Source organism: Calliopsis andreniformis, chromosome 3, assembly GCF_051401765.1.
Source record: "Calliopsis andreniformis isolate RMS-2024a chromosome 3, iyCalAndr_principal, whole genome shotgun sequence".
In the NCBI taxonomy this organism is placed as follows: Eukaryota; Metazoa; Arthropoda; class Insecta; order Hymenoptera; family Andrenidae; genus Calliopsis; species Calliopsis andreniformis.
In genome coordinates this window covers 5,701,199-5,724,987 of record NC_135064.1, presented here as the reverse complement: position 1 = coordinate 5,724,987, position 23,789 = coordinate 5,701,199, and the positions used below count along the sequence as shown (strand labels likewise).

Sequence of the window (23,789 nt, the reverse complement as noted above, 5' to 3'; positions counted from 1 at the left end):
AATACTTATATGTACTTCATTCATTATTACAGTAAAATATCACATTTTCAACTATCAAAATTGCAAGCGATATTAGTAAACCATAGAAAAGTATCAAGAAAATGAAATACGTTTGTTCCATAATTATTGGTTCTGTTGTATTCGACTCGGTGTTATATTCTGCATTTTTTGTTTCTATCCAACGATGTTTCAATAGCTTTATGATTCCAACTTCATGTAATCTTAGTATTCTGTGTAATATAATACAAATTATATAAATTAGTATGTCTCTGCCTAAATTTGCAGTTACAGTAGATGCGTTTTCTGATGAATGTGATGTCTGAATTTGTCTTGCTCGTAAGTACAATAAATTGTTCGGACATATTCGTCGACATTATATTCATATTCATCGCAAAACGTATCTGCTCCACTGTAATCGCAGCCTTAACCATTTGAGTGCCGCGGACGTTTGCCAAAAGCCTCACGCAGCCAATCGTACTTCTTTTGTTTCATGTCGAAAGATGCCAAATGTTATATGATCATACTGCATAACATTTATTGACACGATACAGAAAAAGTGCATATCCGCTGCGCGAGACATTTTAATATAAAACCAAAGAAGTGTGATCGCGTTACGTGGGACTCAAACTGTTCATAAAAAAAATCGCATCACGACATCTTTTTAATTTAAAATTTTGCGAATAAAATATTGTACAGAATCTTTAATTATAGGCGCGGGAAAGTTAAAGGGTGATTCTAGACATTAAAGTAAGACGAAAATCATGTATAATGAAATTGAGTTTGAGTGTTCGTTTGTTATAAGCGATAAAAGAAAGCAGCGACTACCATAGCCGCTGACATAAGAGGGCATTTATTTTACACGGCTGATGTAGGATTCCATGACACTTGACCTGAATTAAAACAATGATTAATCTTCCATAGTTTGACCCCTATTTTCATATACTGGAAATAATGTCAGGTGGTTTCCCGAATTTCAGGCGGGTTTCATTAATTTTTTAATGTCTGCAATGAAGACTCAAATGCAGTTTCGCTATTATTGACTTTCTATTTTAATGTTCAGAATTACCCTTTGAACGTTTTTTTCAGTTGTAGCTGAACGCTCCGTACACATGTTAAATGTCATAATAACTTACCCGATATCCAAGCTTCTTTTAAAAGTGAAGTTCCATGAAATTCCAGAAGTTATCCATGAATTAACGAAAGGAATTCCTACAGGATTTAATCGACAGAAGTATAATCCTCTAGACTTTTTTATGTCCTCACTGTCGACTATTGTAAATAAGTTTTTTGAACATCCTGTTTTATATACATTTTCTACGCTGTGCAGATGAACGATACGGTTTGCTTGAATTGTCGTTTTAAATATATTAACGTTTGCCTAATGATAAACGTCGTACTTTTAATTACATTTTTATTATACAGGGCGTCCTAGAACTGTGGATACACGCGAAAATGTAGTGATTGTAGGTGTATGAAAAAATAAGTCGTACATATGTAGAATAATATATGTTTTGATGTGCTTCGTTTCCGAAAACTTTGATTTTGAAATTTAGCCGAGATCGAGAGTGCGAAGCCAGTTTTAGTCATTTGAAAGGTAAACGGAGAGAGGAGAATGTTAGTAGTTTGTATTAGGGAAAGTCTGTAGTCAAATTATTATCAATGTTCCTCTTACCCGTGCACCCTTCAAGCACCAAAAACTACTTCCGTGTATGGAATTATCTGTCCTTAATACTCCTAATGTCTTCATTATAAGGACTCGAAAGCTCAGTTTAATGAGTTTCCTAGTTGAAGAAAAATGTTTTTGGAAAAAAATTAGCATTAAACTTTGAGCTGCTGTAAAATCAATAATGTTCCAAATTTTAAGAAATCCTTCGAAATACCTTTTAATATCGTTGAAGACTACAACATATCTAAATTTCAACAAAATCCGAGATAGTTTTCAAAAAGTGTTCGACTTTTCGTTGCATTCCCTTGCTCAATTTTTTCTTTTTAATCCGGAGTGCATTAACAACGCATAGTATTTTTCCCAGGAGGAAATGTTACTGTCACGAGATTAGCATGTCGCGGTGACCTGATATTCCCTTCAACAAACGTAAGCAAAGCGCTATTGCCGTTATCGGATATTTTATAGGTGGAGGCATTTTGGAGATTTAAAAGTCATTTTTGTTTTTTTCTTTTTAAATAGAATGTTATATTTTTTATATGGAAATATGGAAGAATGCTGAATTCTGCGTAAAAGAGTATTGACCTTTATTAGCCCTAAACCTAATAGCTAACGAATAATTTTACTTTATTTCTTAAAAATTTACTTAGCGTAATGTGGGAGGTTCAACGTTATCACAGATTTCTATAGGACGGGTATTTACGTGATAATGTTTATTAACACAACGGCTATCATGATCCGCAATCACCTAACGTGTTCGTCATTCAGTATTGAAGTTACCATCAGTGTTTCTACGTAATTATTAACAAGATAAAAGTAAAAATTAAATTTAATAATACTAAAAAACTATTGGAAAATAGTTATAAGGTTGATTCTTCAACATCATGTGCAGTAAATTTTCAAGAAACAAACCTAAATTACTCGTTAACTAGACTTATGGCTAACAAAGGCCATTTTCTTTTACTCAGAATTCGACATTTTTCCATATTTTCGTATTTCATAGAATTTTAATTAAATAAAATGAAATTGACCTTCGTATCTCCGAAATACCTCCACCTATAAAAAAAGTGGACGCACTGCATAATATGACCCTCCAAAGTATGCAACTTTTTTATAGAGAATTTTTTCATACGACACACACTTTAGAAGTTATAAAGTTGTGCAAGTGCGTGGACCACCCTGTGTACATATACTTTATACGGGGATATACAGGATTCGTCAGAGAAACGAGCGATAATTAATAATGGTTTTAAATTAAAAAATATTAATTTTTTAAATTACAAGTACAATTACTAAACTTTTATGTCGCATATTTTAAAATTTAAATCGCCCGTTTCCGTGGCGAATCCCGTAGATCATTATAGATACGTATACTTATACGTATAAAGATACATTTTATATATGTACGTATAAAATTTAGAAATTATGATGAGAATAAGCGGCATAAATCTATTAGTTAACGAATGTAGAGAAAAGAGGGACATGCATGTATGCACACGCACGTAATTTCTAATAAACCGCGCACACCCTTTGGAAAAAACAGCGTTTCGATTTATCAAACTCAAATCGATACGCCAATGCACCGTTAGCGTAAACTTTTTGTAGCGGGTCTAGCTAGACCGCTTCTGAGGATGTGAATTTGTGACATTTTGTCTTTCGTGGTATAGTTGCAAGGTGCATAATAGAGTAATCGGTTGCAATTAGTTTTGAATCATAGTTCACTTAGTGGAAAAAACACAGACCCCATGTAAAAATAATTTCGTTTAGTACATACATAGTTTTTCAATGTACTATATTCAAGAAGATTCAATCAAAACAAAATTGAATTGAACTTACTCATGTGCCTGCGGAGTTATATCGTGTTGTTGCTAAAACAGCCGCTTCGATGTCCCCATGGCAGCCTCCTCCACTGTCCTTGTCAGCTTCTCCAACGTGGGCCTTGACCGCTTATGCTCTACAATACAGCGTCCATCCCACACATGCGCATCTATTTGTCACACAGGGTTTTTTTTGTGGACGCGGGAGTAGAGCTAGGTCTGGATAGTTTTTGCAGCGTACAGACGAACACCGCTCTGTACGCTTTATGAGCTGTTTTTTCTCGGTCTACAGCTTACTTAGTGCGATCTCTGTGGAATATTTCGCAACAAATCAGGCGAATTTCCAGCCCACTTACGAAGGTTAAATCCTCCTTGTCGTAGGAGCCTGCACGTTTGTTTACGGATTTGTTCCAACAACGGTTTGTCGGGAGCTCCCATAAACACATTGTCTACATAGACGTCTTTCTCGAGGGCAGAAGCGGCGAGCGGATAACGGTCGCCGTCCTGGTTTTTCAGCTCGAGAAGCGTTTGCACTGAAAGATATGGGGTACACGCCGTACCGTAGGTCACGGTATTTAGCTCAAAAGCGATAATTCGCTTGGTTGCTGGTGTACACCATATGATGCCTTGATAACGACGATCCTCTGAAGCGTCGAGAATTTGTCGAAATATTTTCTCGATATCCGCTACTAACACGTATTCATACAGATACCACTTCGTCAATACCGAGATGATGTCTTTCTGTAATTGTGAGCCTACGTGTAGGATGGCATTCAGCGAGCGACCGCTCGCTGTGTTGCTAGAGGCGTTAAAATACGAGGCGCAGCTTCGTCGTAGCCCTCTCCGTGCGAATAACCGCTCTGCGGAATATAGAGTCGTGTTTTGTCTAAAAACTCGAGACGAGTCATGTGACCCAGCGACTTATATTCAGTGAGAAATTCACTGTATTCGCGCACGAGGGTTTGGTCAATGTCCAGCTTCTTCTTTAACCTTGACAAAGCGGAGAGAGGTATTAGAAACGATGCTCCCAACAGCTCATGTGGTTAAAGGGTAATCGGACAATGAACCGTTCCGTCGTGCGAAACGCGACGGTTTTTGCGAAATATTCCTCGCATTCGTCCTCTACTCTGGTATTTACCAGTGTCGAGGGAATTTCCTCTATCTCCCAAAATCGTCGGATTGCGTGGTCAAGCAATTCCAGGACGTTGCAATGTAGTGCCCTTACATTGCCTGGGGAGGGGTGTGCTGCGCCGATCGGACTAGAAAGGACCCAGCCGAAGGCTGTTTCCATCACGATCGGTCCCTGTGGGACAAAGTCCTTGTCGAATAATACTCGCATACATCTCTGCTCCGATCAGCACTTCCATTTGGGTAATCGGACGCAGGATCAGGGTCAGCGAGCGTTAGTTCACGTAAAACGGAACAGTGCGGGACGTATGAAGTAATCTTCGGTAGTAAAAACTTCCGCAGTGCTATGCAATGACCCGAGCTCCATGTCCACGCTGTATGAGAGTGCATGGGGTTTTTCGCCACCCAAGCTAGTTACACTGGCTGGGGTTTTCCTTCCGCGAGTTCTAGATCGCTAGCGCGACTTGCGGAAATGAAGGACGCCTCAGATCCCTGGTCTAGGAGTGCACGCGCGATGCGCGATGTGCCTCCCCTTCCCATACACTCTAACATTGGCAGTCGTAAGCACGACAGCAAGCACGAGAATTCGTGTTTACGTTTGCTGGGCTAGGCGTAGGAACGTTACTCCGTCCCGCTTCCCGCTTGCCCTACTTATGCTTATTCGCCGGTCGGCGCTTATTAGCGTCGACTTTCTGTGTTTCGAAGTGCAGGATGCTATGATGCTTTCCACTGCACTTCTGACAGACTGTGTTGCTTTGACAGCGAACTGATGTATGAGTGGCAGCCAAACATACGATACAGTGCTGATAGCGTTTTATAAATTGGAATCGCTGCTCAGGCGTCAGTAGCTTGAATTTCTTGCATGTCGAAATTTCGTGCGGTTGAGCGCAGAACACGCAAACCTTGGAAGTAGTGGGGCCATCCTCGACAACGTTGTTATGATGTCGTATGCTAGGTTTCGGCTGGGCATCTGTCGTTTCGCGTCGCCGGTCGCTAAGTACGAGCAGCGCGAATACATGCACTTCCAGGAATTCCAACATCTTTTTAAAAGAGGGGAACTCCGTGGTCTTCACCGACATCTCCCACTCCCACTCAAGGGATTCCTCCATTTTATTCTTAACAAGCATGACTAGCAGATCACTCCATTCTTTTACTGGGCGACCCAGCTGTTCCAGTGCGGCGAGCGTATGCTTCCAACCGACTGTGACTTGTTGGAGGCTTGCTAAATCGCCCATTTTAATCGGTTTCAGCTTCAGGAATGTGCCTACAAGCTGATTGATCACTAGGCGTGGGTTCTCGAATTGTCCCTTGAGAGTATCCCACGCTGCTTTAAAATCGCTATCCGCAATTTTAAATGAGTCGATTGACGCTAGAGCTTCCCCTTCCAAGCAGGCTTTCAGATATAGCAAACGTTCTGCGTCGGACAAACATTTGTTACTGATTACTCCTACTGTGAAGAGGTCCTCGAAGTGACTCCACCTTCGAGGATCTCCACTAAATTTCGGAAGGCTCAGCTTAGGAAGATCAAACGAAATTTCAGGACTGTTTGAGCTATCAGCCTCGGGTTTACATTGGTTAATGCCTAACGTCACCCTTTCTTCTTCTTTTATGAGTTGGGCCAGCTCCGAAGAGAAAAACTCTTCAGCTTCGAGGAAACGTTCCTCTGCCTGCTCCATATACTCATTTGCAAAGAACTCGTAGTTCTTGCGTTGCGCTGGGTGAACGACCAACTTGAGATTGGTATACCGCTCAAGGGCGTCATCCCATATCTTCGCAACGTAAGCCAGCCTTACCTTCAGGATCACCTGATTGTAGCTGGCTCGTCCTTTCTTTTTAAGGTTGACGACCAGATTGTCGATTCGCTTGAGACGCGAGATAATATCTTCGATACTCGTCTCAATAGCGGTACTGTCCAGCTCTTCCGCTACGGGACACGACATTCTAATCGATTTCGAGAGGTAAACTCTGCTCGAGTATCAACCTATTGTACGAATAATTCGCACTCGTTTCGTCTGACCCGTCTCCAGGCTACGAGCAGTCGTGCCTTTTGGGAAGGGGACGCAATACCTTGCTGCAAGGTAGTTCAGAGGACTGTATTATCGACAGTTCTTCGCAGTGAAGAATCTGTCGACTGGCGAGCGTATAGAGAGGAGGTAGCCTCTCCTCTGCACTCTATGTCCTTTTAAGAGAATTGCCTCAAAAGCGCAGTGAAAACTGTGCTTCGTGAGCGGGGAGGACCACGTTTACTAGCTAGGCTAGTCTCGGTGGCTGATAACGGCGACTTATCTCGTTTATGCTCTACAACACAGCGTCCACCCCACACGTGTGCTATTCGTCACACGGTTTTTGTGGACGCGAAAGTAGAGCTGTACTGCGGAGGAGTAACAACCTGCCTCACGATAAGTGTACCTTAATTTCGAGTGCGCCGCTAACGAGTGGTCATCCAAGGAGATGCTCCCAAGCCGAATAGCAACGGCTAGGTTTTTCGGTCTTGCCACCAAAAACTGCGTTTCTTTATAACGCGATGTGCTTCGTCTAGGGTACGCGCAATAAGTGTGGTTCACCCTGAACGAAATATGCAGATCGCTAGAGACAGAGACGGTAGTGTTTGGAATCGGCTAAGAGACCTCGAGCGATTTGGTAGCCAAAGAGCGTTCACTGAGATGTGCTCTGTAGCAGATATTCGCTTACTGACTGCCGAAAGATCGGCAAGGCGCTTACGCAAGACTAAGGCATTAATTAGCCGCTATGCGGCGCTCGCTGTATGCTAATATCTTTGTCTCTGTTCTATTACATGTTCTCTCTCCCTCTCCCTCCCTCCCACCCTCTCTCAGGCTCTAATGTTTCCACTCGACGTCGGGTCTGAAATTTAAACAGCTGATACAGGTTGTTCACACGATTGACTTCAACTATAATAACCGAAAAGAGTCATACGTTGTTCTTGCCGTGTTTGTTATGAGCACAACGGAATCTCTTACCGAAGACATTTTCGGTAGGTCACGTATGCTAACCGACAACGGTTTTCGCGGACAAGACAAAGACTCGATATAGCTTCACTTTTAAACACCCTCTAATTGGTGTTGGTAACATTTACAATGCTAACAGCATTTAGAGTAAATGTTTGTAAATAAACTATACTTTACATGTATATCATATAACATATCTTATTCTTCTTTTATATGAATATCAACTTTATGCTTATGCAATTTTCGTTATTCTTTTACTTATACGTAATATGTATACAAGGTGTCCCAGGTGTTTTGGCCAAACAATGTCAGTATATTTTATAAACGAAAATAAACAAAAAATGTTATATGAATATAGGCTAACATGCTTTATTAAAAAATTATAAGAAAAATATGAAATAACAACAGACTGATTTTCGTTCAATGTAGAAATGTTAGTGGTATTTTTCTTGGTAATTATATCTTTATCTTATGTGTTTACTTATCCAAACTATATTTACTAATTCAAATCGTTTTAATATGCATGGTAATATGTAGTACTAATATTGTTTAGTAAGTTGTGCGATATCGTAGTAGTATCGTAGTAGTAGGGTTTTTGAATCGAGAATATGTTGATATTCATTTTATTTACAGTTTCACAGACGAAAGTTTGTCTATTAACAAATGAAAGGAAACGAAGAAGAAATTTGTAACGTAGTAGGTTCAATTTTTTATAGAATTCAATGCTGTATTTCCAAAAATGGGCGACACATTGAAATGGAATTAATGTAGGTAAATATTTCCAGTCGGTTGTTATTTCGCATTTTTTTTGGATTTTGTAATCAAGCTTTTCTAATTTATGTTTATGTGATATATTTTTCTTATTTTTGCTCGTAAAATATGCTGCCACCGTTTGGCCGAAAAAACCTTGGATACCCTGTATAAAATAACAACTAAAAATTGTAATAATGTAAGAATGGTCATTTACTAACCTCGATCTTAGGAGTATCCTTGAGTTTCAACTCTGTTTTACATAAGATTATTAGTTTTGTATAAGATCATTAACAATTTTTGTATTACTATAACTTCGAGAAAAGAAGTCGTTCATTAACCTTCACGGAGTTATTTTAAAGGATCTTCCATTTTCATATATTCCTGCGTTGAATTTTCACAATGATGTTTCTACACCAAAAAGCAGATGGGAAAGTGAAAACTGAGTTTCTTTAAAAAATTGTAAGAATTCAAACGTCTCCAGTTTCCTTAACAAATTTTTTGGTGATCGAAATCATTATGTATTTAAAGATTGAAATCTTGCATTTATGATCATCTCCGTGAAAGTTAATATGCACTTTTTTGTTGATGAGTTATTCAACTTTGAATGAAGCGTATATTATCAAACATAATAATACCCAAAGTACATTACGAAGAGCTTATCCGGACAAGATGCGAGCCTTTATTATGTAAACTTGGCTTGGTGAACAGAGACGAGTAAAATATCGTTTACTTATTGTAATTATAACAATTATAATATATTTCAGTATATTTTAGTATTTTTTATTCAAAGTGGAACAACTCGGCAATAACAAATCGCATGTCAGCTTTTATGGACTTTAATCTTTAAACACATGCTAATGTGATAATGAAAGATTTTTAAGGAAAGTGGAGTCATTTGAATTTGTACAATTTTTTACTATCTTCACTTTGCCATTTGCTTCATAAGGTAGAAACATCTTTGTGGATATTCAACTTAGGAATGTGAAAACAGAGAATTTACTTTTTAAAATGACTTCAGAAAGATTATTGTACGATTTCTTTTTATAAAGTTACAGTAATTCAAATATTGATAATCTTTCGGTATAGCATTTGAACAATTTTGTGAGTTACTGTATGTACACGTGAAAGTCTATTTTATTTGAAAATATATTTGAAGTAATCCTTATATTCATTGCGAAGTTTATACAGGACTAGACGAAAAGGACCACAAAAATTTCTAATATCATTGGAAGTGAAGTAATTGTTCTATTTCACTTTCAATAGTACTGTTAACAGGCGTAGCGTTCGAAAAGAAAAATTATGTACCGCCGGCCAATGCGATTGCGCCACGTCTCTACGTCACACCGTGGAATGACACCTGTGTCTGATTGTAATTTTCAAACTTAATATTCTCGAAAACGGAGGACTATATCAAAAAATTTTATTCTATATTCGTGACTTATTTTTTCATGTAGGATCACTGTTTTTCCCCTTGCACCACAAGTTCTGAGATACTTTGTACAGGAAAGACCAAGGACAAACGTAACACGGGACGAATGTAGCAAACGATCGGATAACAGAATACTTTGATAATAGAACATGTCGGATAATGGGGGTTCGGATATGAGAGGCTCTAGTACATACAGGGTGAGTTGTTTGGTTTCGAGAGGAACATACCAAAGGTGTGCATACTCTTGATACTAAACAATTTTTGTTTGAAATATTTCTTCATATAACAAATAATTAATAAGAAAATTCGTGACTCACCCAGCATATCTAAGGAAAAAACATTTATTGTTAAGCATAGAACTCTAAAGATGTTGCAAGACTTTTTATTGGACTTTGAGATATTTTTAAAGTAAGGTTAGAGGTCAGGACAAACGTAACATGGGACGAATGTAAGAAACGTTGTAAGCCAAGCACCAATTGACTAATAATCCTCTGCTTCCACCTTTATACGTGATTTCCATCTCTCCTCCATTTCACACTTTGACAACGTATGGTAATAAGCAGTTATTCGTATTTTAATGTTCTATTAAAATAGTGTATTAAAAAGTAAACTTGTAGGGTCTGTTTCAATCAACAGATATTGAACTTATAGGTAGGTATAAAATTTGTAGGTATATAAGCACTCCCTTGTAGCTACCAGACAACATAAAAAGCAGAACAAAAATGAACATTTTAAGTTCTTCCCCCATGATCTTCAAATACGGGAGTAATGTTTATAGCATGTCTAACATTCGTAAAAGAAAAACAGATCGTGGGTTGGCTTCTTAAAAATCTATGTTAAGTTTATGTTAATATTTATGCTCATTTTTATTTTTGGAATAAATAGAGATACCATTCAAAAGTATTTTTCCTATTATTTAACCTAATTTTTAAACTTAAATATGATGTCATCGTTTCCACCTTATATTATCGCATGTTACTTTTGTCCCTATCCAAGAAACTCCTAGACAATCTTTAAATAAAGGTTTATTTGAAAAATTGGTGTAATATATTGCTAGTTTTTTTAATTGAGTATGTGTTTTAATAATGTAGGTTTACTATCGTGTACGACTTTTTAAAAAATTCTATTAAACTTGGAAATTACAGAGTCATAAATTGTTACGTTTTACGTCCCTGGTTTCCTTTATCTCTTGAACAATATAGTTTTCATTAATGATTTTCACTACATGCGTACCTTGAGTACCACGCTTGGGAAGGAACCGTCTAAAACGACAATATTGTATTTAGTATTGTGCATTAAGGAATGCATGTCGTGAAAAGGAGGTTTTATAACGATCTGTGTCATGTAGCCTATCAAAAGTGCGCCAAATGCAGCTTTAATTAGGACAGAAAATATACCCGACCATACTTCTACCATTCTTGAACTTTTACTCAAGTTACTTGGAAGATAACCTGCAAAATTAATGCATGATTCTGAATTATTATTGCTTAATTTTTAGCAGTTGTGTTCAGTTTTTCTAATATATACGTATAATTCTAAAATTCATAAAAAATATATGTCTTAAACATCTACAATGTAGTACAGATTTAAGATGATGTTGTAATTTTCCTAAGAAAATAAATATAACTGGCAGTGCATTTTTATTATACAATAACTATAATTATGAAACATTATTATATTGTAGAGCTTTGCCTATCGATTGTACGTGTATTTTAAAAAGATAGTTTGTTTAATATTTTCAAAAGAATATACACATTGTCCTACATGCATGTTTTGAATTCTTAAATAGCTATAAAAATTGATTTTTTAAGAATATTATTTTCACCATTGTACTATTCCAGATAAAATTAAAGCAAAATTATGGGAATCTTAGTTTCTTAAATCTTTAATTTAATCAAATATTAACTTTTAATTGCATAGACTTTCGTGCTTTTGGATTCCATTAACGATTTAAAGGTACCTATTATTTCCTTGTTATTCTGTTTGAAGAAGCTCCAAAAAATAACATACCTATTCATCGTAAAATTATTGTTTTGCTTTTATTATTGTAATTGATAATAAATCAATTGCATGCATTTATCCGTATATTTTCCTCGAGAAGAACTACTTTTAAGTTTACACCGAATTGTTATTTTAAACCATTTTTCTTACATTGACTGCAGATCACGCCAAGGTTGTAGAAGAGGTGGTCGTTTAAGGTTACTTTTGCCTTTTTATGAATGATTTTCGAAGCGACAGCATCAGTCAGGTAAGAGCAAATGCTTAAGAGGAAATATGTCATCAGAACCGCGTACCAAACCTTCCTGGAGAACAATTTTAGCATCCACGTAGGAATATGTGTCACTTCTCGTCGAATGTAATATTGGCATCTGAACGAGCATTTAAGTGAAAAATTTTGAGGATATTAAAATTTATTAGAGAACATTCGGAGGTATACGTTTGCGAAGGTGACATATAGAATTAATACTTGAGGAATTGCCCCAATAACAGGGGTGTAGAGTGTAAAGGAGAGGTGGCATGAAAGGGACATTGTAATTATTTCCATAAATGGCGAACCTTCCTATAATGAAATTATATTTATTATCAAGCCACATTATGACATGTTCCATCATATATCTAAATTGACGTCACTGTCAGTTCAGACATAATCGCAATTGATGATTAACCCTTTCCGTGTTTCAGACTAAAATTTTTCTCTTCGTCTCGAAATATTTTGTGAAGTACTGTTACCTTATTTGATTCATTTCTTTATGATCATATATATATTTCTTCAAGAATAATATAAAATATCACGTTCACTTTCGTTAACGTAATAATTAAACATTAACTTTATTGTTATTTTTTATTATTACTTTATTTTTATCATTATTTTTATTTTCATTTTGACTTTATTAACTCTAATTATCAGACATTTAGTTTTTTTGTTATTTTGTCTCCAAGAAAATAGTCCTATTCATGCCACTTCTCCCTTATTTGTACTTCTTTTTGAGACGGAACATGTTTTGACACTTTTTTTTTAAGTGTCCTAATACCTTATATTATGTGACAATGCCATGATCAAAAGAGAGAGAAACACAATATCTACTGTTCAGAGCTCAGAAGTTGTCAGTGAGACGGTACAGGTGTAAGAGTGGTGTTCAGTTCACTGCAAGTAGTAGTAATAGGTGTAATCAATTCAGACAATCAGGGAAATGCGTGTGTGTTATCTTTAGGTATATATATGTGTTTTTCTGCAGAGCCAATAGGATCCATTGACAACTTCTGAGTTCTCAACAGTACTTGACCCATTGCTACTAAAAATAAAAATTGTACAAACTAATTAACACTTCGAGTAGTTCCTTTGTAAATGTTTCTAATTGTAAGTCTAATTGTAAGTCTATAAAATATTTTGTCTCAGTTCACCTGGATTTCCATAAAGGAATCGTAAATTGGCCAGCTATAATTCGTTTATTGTAGGCTTCTACTCTCGGTACCACGTCCGTTTCATTTCGTTGAAGATGCTGCAGCAGACCATTTATGTAGACACCATCAGAATTAAGACGTCCCAAAGTGTTCTCATCCGTTCTATTCGGTACCAATCTGCAATTAATTAGCCATAATTGGACTTTACGTTCTTGGCAATTTGATAAATTCTGCTCTTTATGAATAATCTTCGTTACGTAAAATTCAGAAGTTCTGATAACGTATTCCAAATTTCACCAATAACTCCTGTCACCATTGTTCCGTCCGCTGCGCTTTTCAGGAGATTGTTCATCTGGAAGTTAGATAAAAGTTTTATTTATGCCTATTGTAATAAAAAGAACGAAATTAATTGCAGATATTTAAATAGTCGAAACAGTCTCCAGGAGCCCTACTTATTAGCAAACTGAGATCTTTAAGACTGAAATTGTATGGTTTAATTTTTATAAGTTTGTTTTAACATTACAATGATGGATAGGTTGATAAGGACCAATTCCTATAAAATGTCTTGAATGTCTAGAATTTAGAACAAACGTCTTTAAAATATCTTTAAGATATCTGTATGACGTTCTACAGATGTCTTAAAAATGTCGCGTTTTGTAACAACAGATGTTCATATGACCTGTCTACGACATTCGGAGGATATTACTGACGTCGTTGGGACGTCTTGAATGTTAGGCATGGATGTCTTTATGACGTTATATATTATACAAGATGCTTTGTGCTATCTGGGTTAGTGTGTGGTAATCTCAATATCGTTACCCCTGATGAGAATTATTTGGCAGATATGATTCAGTATGACCATCCCCAGATAGCACACAACGTCCTGAAGACGTCTGTTTTATGTTAAGGTACACACCTTAATTTTTTAACAGTTTCATTAACTGTTTTATAGGTACAATTTACTTACAAATTATAAATCTGCAAATGGCAACTAAACTAATGCATTACCAATTCTTGAAACTTTATTGTTGACGAAACATGAGGATTTTTCACAAAGGATGGATTTCAAATTTAAAAACTGTCATCAGCTTCAATTGTTTAATTAAATAAGTGCATATTTACCTCGTAATAACTCAATCTAACAATTCTTCCTTGGAAATTGTGTATTTCCTCTTGTCGACTATGATTCAGAAGTAGCTCATTCATCACCGCAAAGGTGGGTACACTGAAGATTGGTACAAATTCTCCACTTCTCTTGTTCCATATTAACCCATTCACTGACTGAACAGGCATTAAAAAATTTTGTATCACAATTAATAGCAATAATTTTTTCATAAGCAGAGATTTTCTTAAGTTTGATTTGTTGACAGAACGTTACTAGCGTCGCTTTTGCGTGCATCAACAATATCAGACTGCGCGTGATAAAATGAACCTTTGTTTAACTTTTTCGCTACAACTAGATTTTCCTTAACACTGTATCTCTATACGGCAAGCTTTGACGCGGATTGCGTGTAAACTGTGTATGACGTTTTCCACTATGACATTACATAGGAATAGAGTTATAAATGGATAAATTACAATTTATTTATACATTTTCATGTAAAGAGTTCGAAAAATACACAATAAGCTAATACAGACAGAGTGAGCCACTTCAGTGGCATACCGTTCAAAAATATGATATCCACGAAAGCCACTATAGTGGCGTATCGTTCGAAAAGGTAACATATGCGAAAATCATTACAGTGGTGTTTAATAGCTAAAAGGTTAAGCGATCTTGTCAGAATTATCGTGATATCTAGCATTGTAATATACTATATTATTAAATCAGTATTTCATTTCGTGTGCTTTGTCTGTTTTTACATCTTACACTTATTTCATAACTTTTTCCTAAAGTATACGTATAGTCATGCGTCATTGTATATATTTCTCGAATTTAATTAGTTCAGTGATAACATTGTACAAGATCTTACAAAGTACGTACAAATAATCTGTGGAAATATTGTGTTATTATTTTCTCATATTTAGTTCTCATAATTTATATATTATCCCATATTTTTACAACTCTTTATATAGATTATTTTATATTTGATGCTCATTTTCAGATTAGATTTTTTAAATTTTGTCCTTTCACTTGTTTTCTGATAACATACTCTTATATTTAAAAGCTTGATCCCTTTAGTTATATAAATAAATTCAGTTTGTAATGAAAATTATCTGAATATAAAACTTAATATATTTAGCGAACAAAATCGAACAAGACAAATATTTAAAGAAATATTTTCATCATCTTTATGTTTCTAATTATTCAATTCGTATACAACATAAAAAGTGACCCAGAACTGGTGGTATTAGCGGAAAGCCAGTGATTCTGTATCAAAAACTAAGTCGTACATTTTTATTCTATATTTTCATTTTATTTACTCTATATATTTAAATTTTACACAAACTAAAATTTCTCATCTCGAAGCATTTGAAAAATATTTGAAAAAAAGTTTCGACGGATTGAGGTACAAAAAGAATATAACTACATAATTATGTTAATTTATATAATTTATATTATGTACACAGTGTGTTCGACAACAGATGTTAGAATGTTTATGGTGTGATTTTACATTCTAAAATAAGACGAAAATGAAGATAAACGAAATTGTGTTTCGAGATTCCTTTCAGAGTTATGAATTGTTGAAAAGATGCCTAAAATACGCGTGAAATGTGTCTGACTTAAGACTTATTCTACTGATTTCGCTGTGTCTGATCAATGCACGTCGGCAGTAGAATAAGTCTCGAATCAGACATATTTTAAGCAAATTTTTAAACATTTTTGCAAAAAATAATAACTCTGAAACGAAGTCCCAAATATAATTTCGTCTTATTTTAACATGTAGAATCATCCCTTACAATTTCTGACAGTTGATGTCTAATGTCTTGTATATTCTATGTAATTTAACGCCTAAGAAGATATGATGGTATTAAATATTGCGAAAATTGTTAATTTTGTTCGTTTCTACTTGAACATACGAATGTTAATATCAAGAAAGAAATTGTTCTATTATCCATAAAATCCTTTATCTGTACACTTTTGTCTTCTTATTAAGTCGTTAATCTTTGTTGAAAGCAGCAAACATCTTGTGTTGTCGTACAATTTTGAACTATTATAAGTCTGAACTAATTCTCCTATTTGCATTTAATATTTTGTGAAGAGACACACTTACAGTATCGAATACTTGTAAATAAAGGAGTGTAATTTTACATTTATGTTAATTAGACATTCTTATTTTTTGCCAATAAGTATCTACTATAAGTGTCTAAAGTTCCAAACCCTTTTTTAACATCTTCTACAAATAAGAAAAGATCATTCAGTTACATCTTTTTAACGAAGTACTTATAATATCTATAAACTTTTTCATAATTTTCTATTTTATAAATATTCCCTTGTTTTTCGATTTTATGTTTTTGTAAAATAATTTCTTAAAAGGATTTACATGTTCATGTAAATAATTATAACACATTTGAACAAATAACATGCTATATAATTGGAAAAGAAACATCATAAACTATCGGATCAGCAATTTACTTAGCTAAATGGCTTCGATCCGGGATTACTTTTTGCAACGCTATGATGAGACACTGATAAATATTCATGTCACGGAAATGTTCGTAGTATTTAGGTCATTGGCAAAAATATTATTTGCAACAGTATTACGTGGTACAATTTTATTGGATGTAAAAAAATTAAAAATTCTTTTCTAAAACAATTTAATAGCATTAACATAATTTTGGAAGTTGAAAGATAATTTCAAATTTTAATTAGGTTTGATGGATATAAATTACTTTTTATTGTTACATATTATTCAGTGTAGTTTTATATTGAAAAATTAAGAATTCATTTGATTTCTTTTAATCTAAAATAATGAAAATACTGTAATTGAAAACTACATTTGTTCTTTCACACCATAGTTTATTAAATTGCATTATTGCGACACACATTATTTATATTTATTATTACACAAAAATACGATTTTTTCTAAGCAAACTATTATAAAAGAAAGAACGATTCCGAGGAGAAGTACGTAAAAGATTAGATAAACCTGTTGCATATCGATTGCTTGAGTGGGATAGCCATTTTTCCTGTTCACTCGGTAGTCGAACCAACGATCTTTCAGGGCATCTAAAAGGCCAGTTTCATACAATTTCAATATTCTACAAAGAATAAATAAATTTAAAATATGTTTGGTCACTATTATACATACATATTTTGTTTCAGCTTTTTTATGTCAAATATACAACTCAAACTATAGTAATCATGGTTATTGAAAGTGTATACAGGGTGTGTTGGAAAATGTTGGATATTTTTGCAGGGTAGATTCTACATATCGCAAATGTACTTCAAGAGAGACAATTCAAAGCACGTGACTTTTTGTATTACATTTATACCTAAATGTTTGGTAAATGCACCTTTATTTGTTACAAAAAATTTACTGGTTAAAGATCAAAATTATAGAATTTATTCAAAAAACTTTTCAAATGTGAATTACAAATTATTTAATTAATAATATGAAAATAATTTGATGTAAGTAACATAACTCTTTTTTAGATTAATTATACAAGTAAGATAACTGTCATTAAATACTCTTTATGTTAATATTATGTATTTAATAAATAATTTTCTCCTAAACTCGTAAATAGTTTTTTGCTTTCTCTCAAAAACATAGTTTTTTGAGTTGTATTAATTTTGTAATACATAGACGATATGTAGATAATGAAAAGAGTTCCTCTGCATGTATGTCTAGAAGTACCCAATCTTTTAGTTATAAGTTATTTTGTGTTACGTAATATACTAACCTAAAACGCGTAAAAAGTAAAAAAGACGTTGGATACTTGGAGGATAGATAATACACGCAAAAAGAATAAAAAGAGTTTAAATCCACGTATGTACGAAAACGCATAGTTTTTTAGTTACACACTATTTTATATTATATAAAACGCTGACTCATTTTTTACCTACACGTTGTGCTACTCCCTTTAAGGTGTTAGTAAGCCCAGAGATATTCACGGAAAAAGTGTCAAGTTGAAGTTATTGAAATCTCTTGTACAATTTACAAAGCTACTCTAACAGGCTTGACTTTAATAGAACCAATAGGAATTAACTTTGTAGGTTTAACAAAGCTGCTCTTACTGTAATCAAACTACTCTTGTTAATTTTACAAAGGTCCATAACAGATCCTGCAAAACACTACTCTGCTTAAATCTACTTAATTAGGAGACTTTTACCAAATCTGACGATTTTTTCCTGTGTTTCAGCCGTTTAAGTGAATGTCACATAGTCATATATCTTAAAGGAAGTATCACACCGTACGCAATATAAAATAACGTATAACTGAAAAATGTAAACAGAAACTTGGTGTGTACTTGAGGCTGTGACCACATGACAGAACTTTATGATAGAATTCTGCTCATATGAGAAAACTTATGAAATGGCATACCATTTCTTCGTGCTTACACTTACGACATATTTATGATTTTCTTATACGGAAGATGCTTTCGTAATCCGAATCCATACCAAGTTTGATAGTAGCTACCTCCCATTGGTATTAATGAACAGAAATACTTATTTCTTATATCAACTTTGTCTTGAACTTCCAACATCGCGTATAGATGGTCACCTTTGCAAACATTTTCATACATCAAGGTCGAATCGTTCATGAAATGAATACGATGTTCATATCTTCTGTTTGATTGTTCAATGCTGTTCTAAAAATTTGTTCAGTTATTGAATACTTGATATAAAATTGTCGTAACAAATATGTATACTAGTAGTGTGTTGCATCTTGACTACAGCTCGGGATCAAACTTGGCTAACTTATTCCGAGATACTGATACGAAATGGATCTCAGATTTTTAAAGCTTTATGAAAGTTAAACATAAGAGACACGACAAAATGTATTATGACTTTTTTTTATCTATTTTTGCCCCTCAATGTATCTGCAAAATTACAGAATGCTCTGATTGTGAATTTAGAATATGGAAAATGGATCCAGATCGAACGTTATGTCATAAGACATTCGTGTTCCATTTGAGCTCCCCTACCACCCTTTAAAATATTATCACGTATATTATATTCACCCTGTATAAGGTTTACAAATACCAAATAACATTTGATATCAATTAGTACAAATAAAAAAGTATAGATGTTTTATGTATTTTCAAACATGTGAAAGTGTCCAAATCCTTATGCACGATACTCTACATTCTATTTTATTTTTCAAAAATTACTCTATGTTTTAGTCTGTCACCTGCATGTTTCCTTAAAACTATGTTATACCAATACATACCTTTAAGAATTCGTAAATAGTGGATCCTCTGAATGTTAAAACATCGTATTTCGTTTTATTCATTAATGTACTAAAATCAGTGAACGGAGGTGTCATGGTCCGATGCGCCATTCGATAAATAAGATTAGAACTGAAAGTCAATAGAACCAACCATGCGAATACACTCTTTGAAAGAGAGAGTATTCTGTTCTGTTTGTGAAAGTCCTCCGGGAGGTATCCTAAAAAAAAGTTACTAGTGATAAATCTTATTCACACTTCTATGACGTCGAATACCTTGACAACACATTGTAGAATAAGTATAAAAGACGTGATCGGTAAAATCGAAATACTTGTCTCTCCTTTTTACTTTCTTCCCTCTTTTGGAAGTTTGATAGTTGTATTCGTTTTGGAAAATATATCCAGCCATACTGAGGAGGACAAATGAAAAAATAAGGACGCACCAAGTTTGGGACGAGAACATTGTCGCTACCCACCAGCTGTCGTACGTGTATTTTGGTTTTATGTATAGCTGAAAACTGTGTGACTGTTATTGGCGATAGGATTAATTAAAATATCCCCTATAACACAATGTGTAAATGCTACGTAACATGGGAGTTACATGTTCTGTAACTTTTGATACATATACAAAATATAACCGCTACGTAACATAGTGGGCACAATGTTCTGTAACTTAGCAGTCACATAACTCATGAGCAGCTTTCAAAAAGTCATTTCAAAGTTACACGAAGTATATAATTTAACGCAAGTTTTGTCCATATGTGCAATATATTATTTTAAACATAAATATTACGGAACGTAGATATCGCAGGAATCAAATACATAATTTATTAAATTTAATATATTTATCATGTTTATTAAAAACATTTTCGAAAAATCATATACATACATGTATACAATACAAACATGTAATTAGATTTCTTCTATTTTCTCACATAAAATCTTTCGGTATTAATTATTCTAAAGCTCGAATCTTTTTGCATGCATGACGTATGACTGGAGAGTAGCAAAAAGTGGAATTCTAAATGTCCATTTTGTAGTAAAATGCAGTAACGTGCGATTCAAACTGCGATAGCGTAACAGTCAAAATAGACCTTTCGTATAAATAAAGTTGATGTCGAATTCATGATTAGTAAAAATAATAAAAGGTATTTACATATTGAATTTATTAGGCTTTTATAATAATACGTCTTGTACTAATAATATAGTAATAAAACATTTTTTTAAGACAAAGTTCTGAATACATTCGAAAACTTCAGAGAAATGGATTTTGATACAGTAGGCTTAGAATGGTTCCGCCCAGGACGACAGCAGAAATCGAGATATAAAGCGAAAGAAAAATAGGTTAATGTGTGATATGTGAAATACGTATGAAAAAACCTGTGTACAAAATAATAAAAAATAATATTTTAATGAAAAGGATTCAAATATATTTTATTTGTTCAAATAAATATCCTATCAAAAATTAATTATAAATAATGGTTCATTATACAACAATAAAGTTAGTGCTATTATCCTGAGATTACATAAAATTAACATAATAAATGTGACTCATATTTGTGTAGCCTAAGGTAGTTGGTGTGGGTCACGATGTTACGTTAATGAGGCGGACATTTTTACCCTTATGTTATCTTTATGTGCCTCTCAGTTTACATAACCAAAATAATTTAGTTAAGTAGCAGTTACGTAACAGTTACGTTTTTGTGCTATAGGGGAACAGAATAGGAATTAAAAACAATTTTAGTTAATATCACGAGTAGACTGGATTTTTATTCATTTATGGGAAATTTTAATGTGCACAAAAATACAGACTGTATATAATGTGGAAAAGTGTAGAAATTATCGATAGATAAATACACGTTATAATGTTTGAAGGGTGAAACAAGTCTTTAATTAGGTTTCATTTTTTTACTTTGTGTATAAAAATAGAAATTTGTCTAAATGTCCACAGTCTATCACACGTAAGGAACTGTAATTTGCAAGAATGTAAAAAGTCAAAATAATTTGTATAATACGGGAATGTGACAAGTTTAGCAAAAAAGATTTGAATTAGAGATTCGTATTAAAGATTGTAGAAATTTATTGAATTTTTATGATTTATAGTGTTTAGAGAATTGTTAGCTTCGTAAGAAATTGTGAGTTGCGAGAATTTATTCCCGATAATTCAACAGTAAAAGTGAAAAACTGTTGATTTTATGAAGAGTTATAACATATATGTATAATATAAAGATTCTGAAAAATTTTGGAAAGTTATGTAGCTTAAGAGAAATTATAGTATCTATGAGAATATAGAAATACGAGAATGTTGAAATATTTAATAACATAGAAATATGAAACTACAATTTTTTCATTTTATATGTCTGAAAAGTACGATAACTTTTAATACAACGTGGACATAAATTGCTTACTTTGATCGCCAAATGGGTAGCGTATAATCCAATAAATTTATGCGAGAAGAATAATATCCTGTACGCATAATTACTTCTGTTTCATTTCGGTCGAGCAAGCCCAGCAGACCGGTATAACTTCCATTCTCCAGGCTTATTCCAAAATCCCGTTCCATATAATGCACAGGTATTAAGCTGAGAAAGCAATTTAAAGTATGCACCTTAAATCTCAATCCAAAACCAAACACGTTCTATTTTATGAAATCATAAAGTATAACATTATGAAATTATTTTAAATGTATTTAATGATATAATACACCAATACAACCATTTATATATTCAACTCTAAGCTATTATTCTAAATAGAAAAACTGAGAAACTATTAATCTATATTAGTGTAAAGCTTTCCAAATTTTTGATGTTTTACACGTTTAAAAACCGTTATTTTCAGTTTTAGATCAGAGTATAATTCTCATCAAAACGACCTATCTCACATTTTCAAAAAATTTAAGTTAAGCCCTTAATTTAGGTCTAGAGTATGTATGTAGAATTTATATTTGCAAAAAAAAGAAAGGGCGTAAAAAACAATTTTTTCAAATCGAAATAAAGATTCGAGAAGACACAAGTCCATAACACGGTATTAAAGTTGAACATTTTAAACTTGCAATTAATATTACAAATGTGTAATAATTTAAAAATGTTATGCGTTGTGGTTTCTTAAAAAAAATTTCAATATTAATTCATATATAAAAAAGTCTCTCAATTAAGATTAGTTAACTCTACTTAACGATGCTCTGCTATTTTTAAAAGTATTCGCTTATAACTTATTGCTTAAACCACTTTATGCAAATAATAAGAACGTACGTAATATTGAGCATGTTTGCGAGCAGATTCCATATTTCCCCACAAACTCCAGTCACTTTCGTGTCGTTTTCATAAAACATAATTAAGTCCCTTTCCTAAGGATAACGATGAAATATGTTTCAATCACAGTGAAAAGATTTCCAAATGTGTAGGTAATTCATATGAAAGGGGCTCTACTTAAACCTCGTAGTAAGACACTTTCAGAGTTCTCCCACTGATATCTTTCACGGTTGGATCTTGTTTCCTGGCGAGCACATATTCTTCGAAATTGGCGAATCGAGAAACATTCGATAGAACTACAAAATTTTGTTGATTTTTGTCCCAAATCATAATTCTCCTGGCTAAACACTGTATGCGTGCGTAGTAACTCACAATCAAGAAAGTAGTAAATATTTTTGACATAGCGTTCGAGCATCTGTCTGCCATTTCCAGTATTACAGACAAAATACATTTCGCATTACTGGCACGGCACTGTTAATATACAGCCTGTAATTTTTAGAATCATGATCACCCAGCAAAGATAGACGGAGGACATATTTGCAAATTACTTTTAAATGAGTGCGATGTATTGATTGTCTAACCTCTGTAAGTGCTTTAGTTTATGGATTTTTCAAAGCGATTTTTAAACGATTTTCTTTCTCTAGAAGTCTTTCTGTATAGCTTACATACAGGGTGTAACAAATATAAGTTAAAATATTCTAAACTGTTGTGGGGGAACTTAAATGGAACACAAAATGCCCTATGTCACAATGTTAGATCTGCCTTCATTTTGCAATAATAATATTTCTTATATTTGTAATGAACATTTTGGATTTTTAAAGCTCATGGAAATTAAATCGTAAGAGATACAACAAGGTATATTAAAGAGGAATACTACTGTGACGGATTGAAGAAATAAACAACTTGTTTTATTCCTTTTTAGTGTTTAAGGTTTCAGAACGATCCTTTAAAATATTAAAATCTAAAATGAAATTCGCAAAACTGACAAAGATACAGAAGTTTTATTAAATTTAATGATCCCAATTTTTTAATTTTCATTTTCGTCAATTTC

At 33.7% G+C, this 23,789-nt stretch overlaps 2 protein-coding genes across 2 annotated transcripts; both read right to left on the bottom strand.

Moving 5' to 3' along the window:
* Positions 1-16: 16 nt before the first annotated feature.
* Positions 17-14,493, bottom strand: LOC143177387 (putative glutamate receptor). Its single transcript, XM_076375261.1, has 7 exons — positions 14,281-14,493; positions 13,416-13,510; positions 13,159-13,335; positions 11,908-12,125; positions 10,990-11,207; positions 1,134-1,378; positions 17-230 (listed from the first exon to the last, which is right to left on the bottom strand). The coding sequence occupies exons 1-7, from the start codon at positions 14,491-14,493 to the stop codon at positions 17-19; spliced, it is 1,380 nt and encodes a 459-aa protein (XP_076231376.1).
* A 2,540-nt stretch (positions 14,494-17,033) lies between these two features.
* LOC143177259 (glutamate receptor ionotropic, kainate glr-3-like) lies at positions 17,034-23,077 on the bottom strand. The gene is made up of 8 exons (XM_076375121.1): positions 22,922-23,077; positions 22,739-22,833; positions 21,896-22,069; positions 19,764-20,005; positions 19,491-19,708; positions 18,665-18,909; positions 17,175-17,358; positions 17,034-17,060 (listed from the first exon to the last, which is right to left on the bottom strand). Exons 1-8 carry the CDS (start codon positions 23,066-23,068, stop codon positions 17,034-17,036), a joined length of 1,332 nt encoding a protein of 443 aa, XP_076231236.1. The 5' UTR covers positions 23,069-23,077.
* Positions 23,078-23,789: the final 712 nt, after the last annotated feature.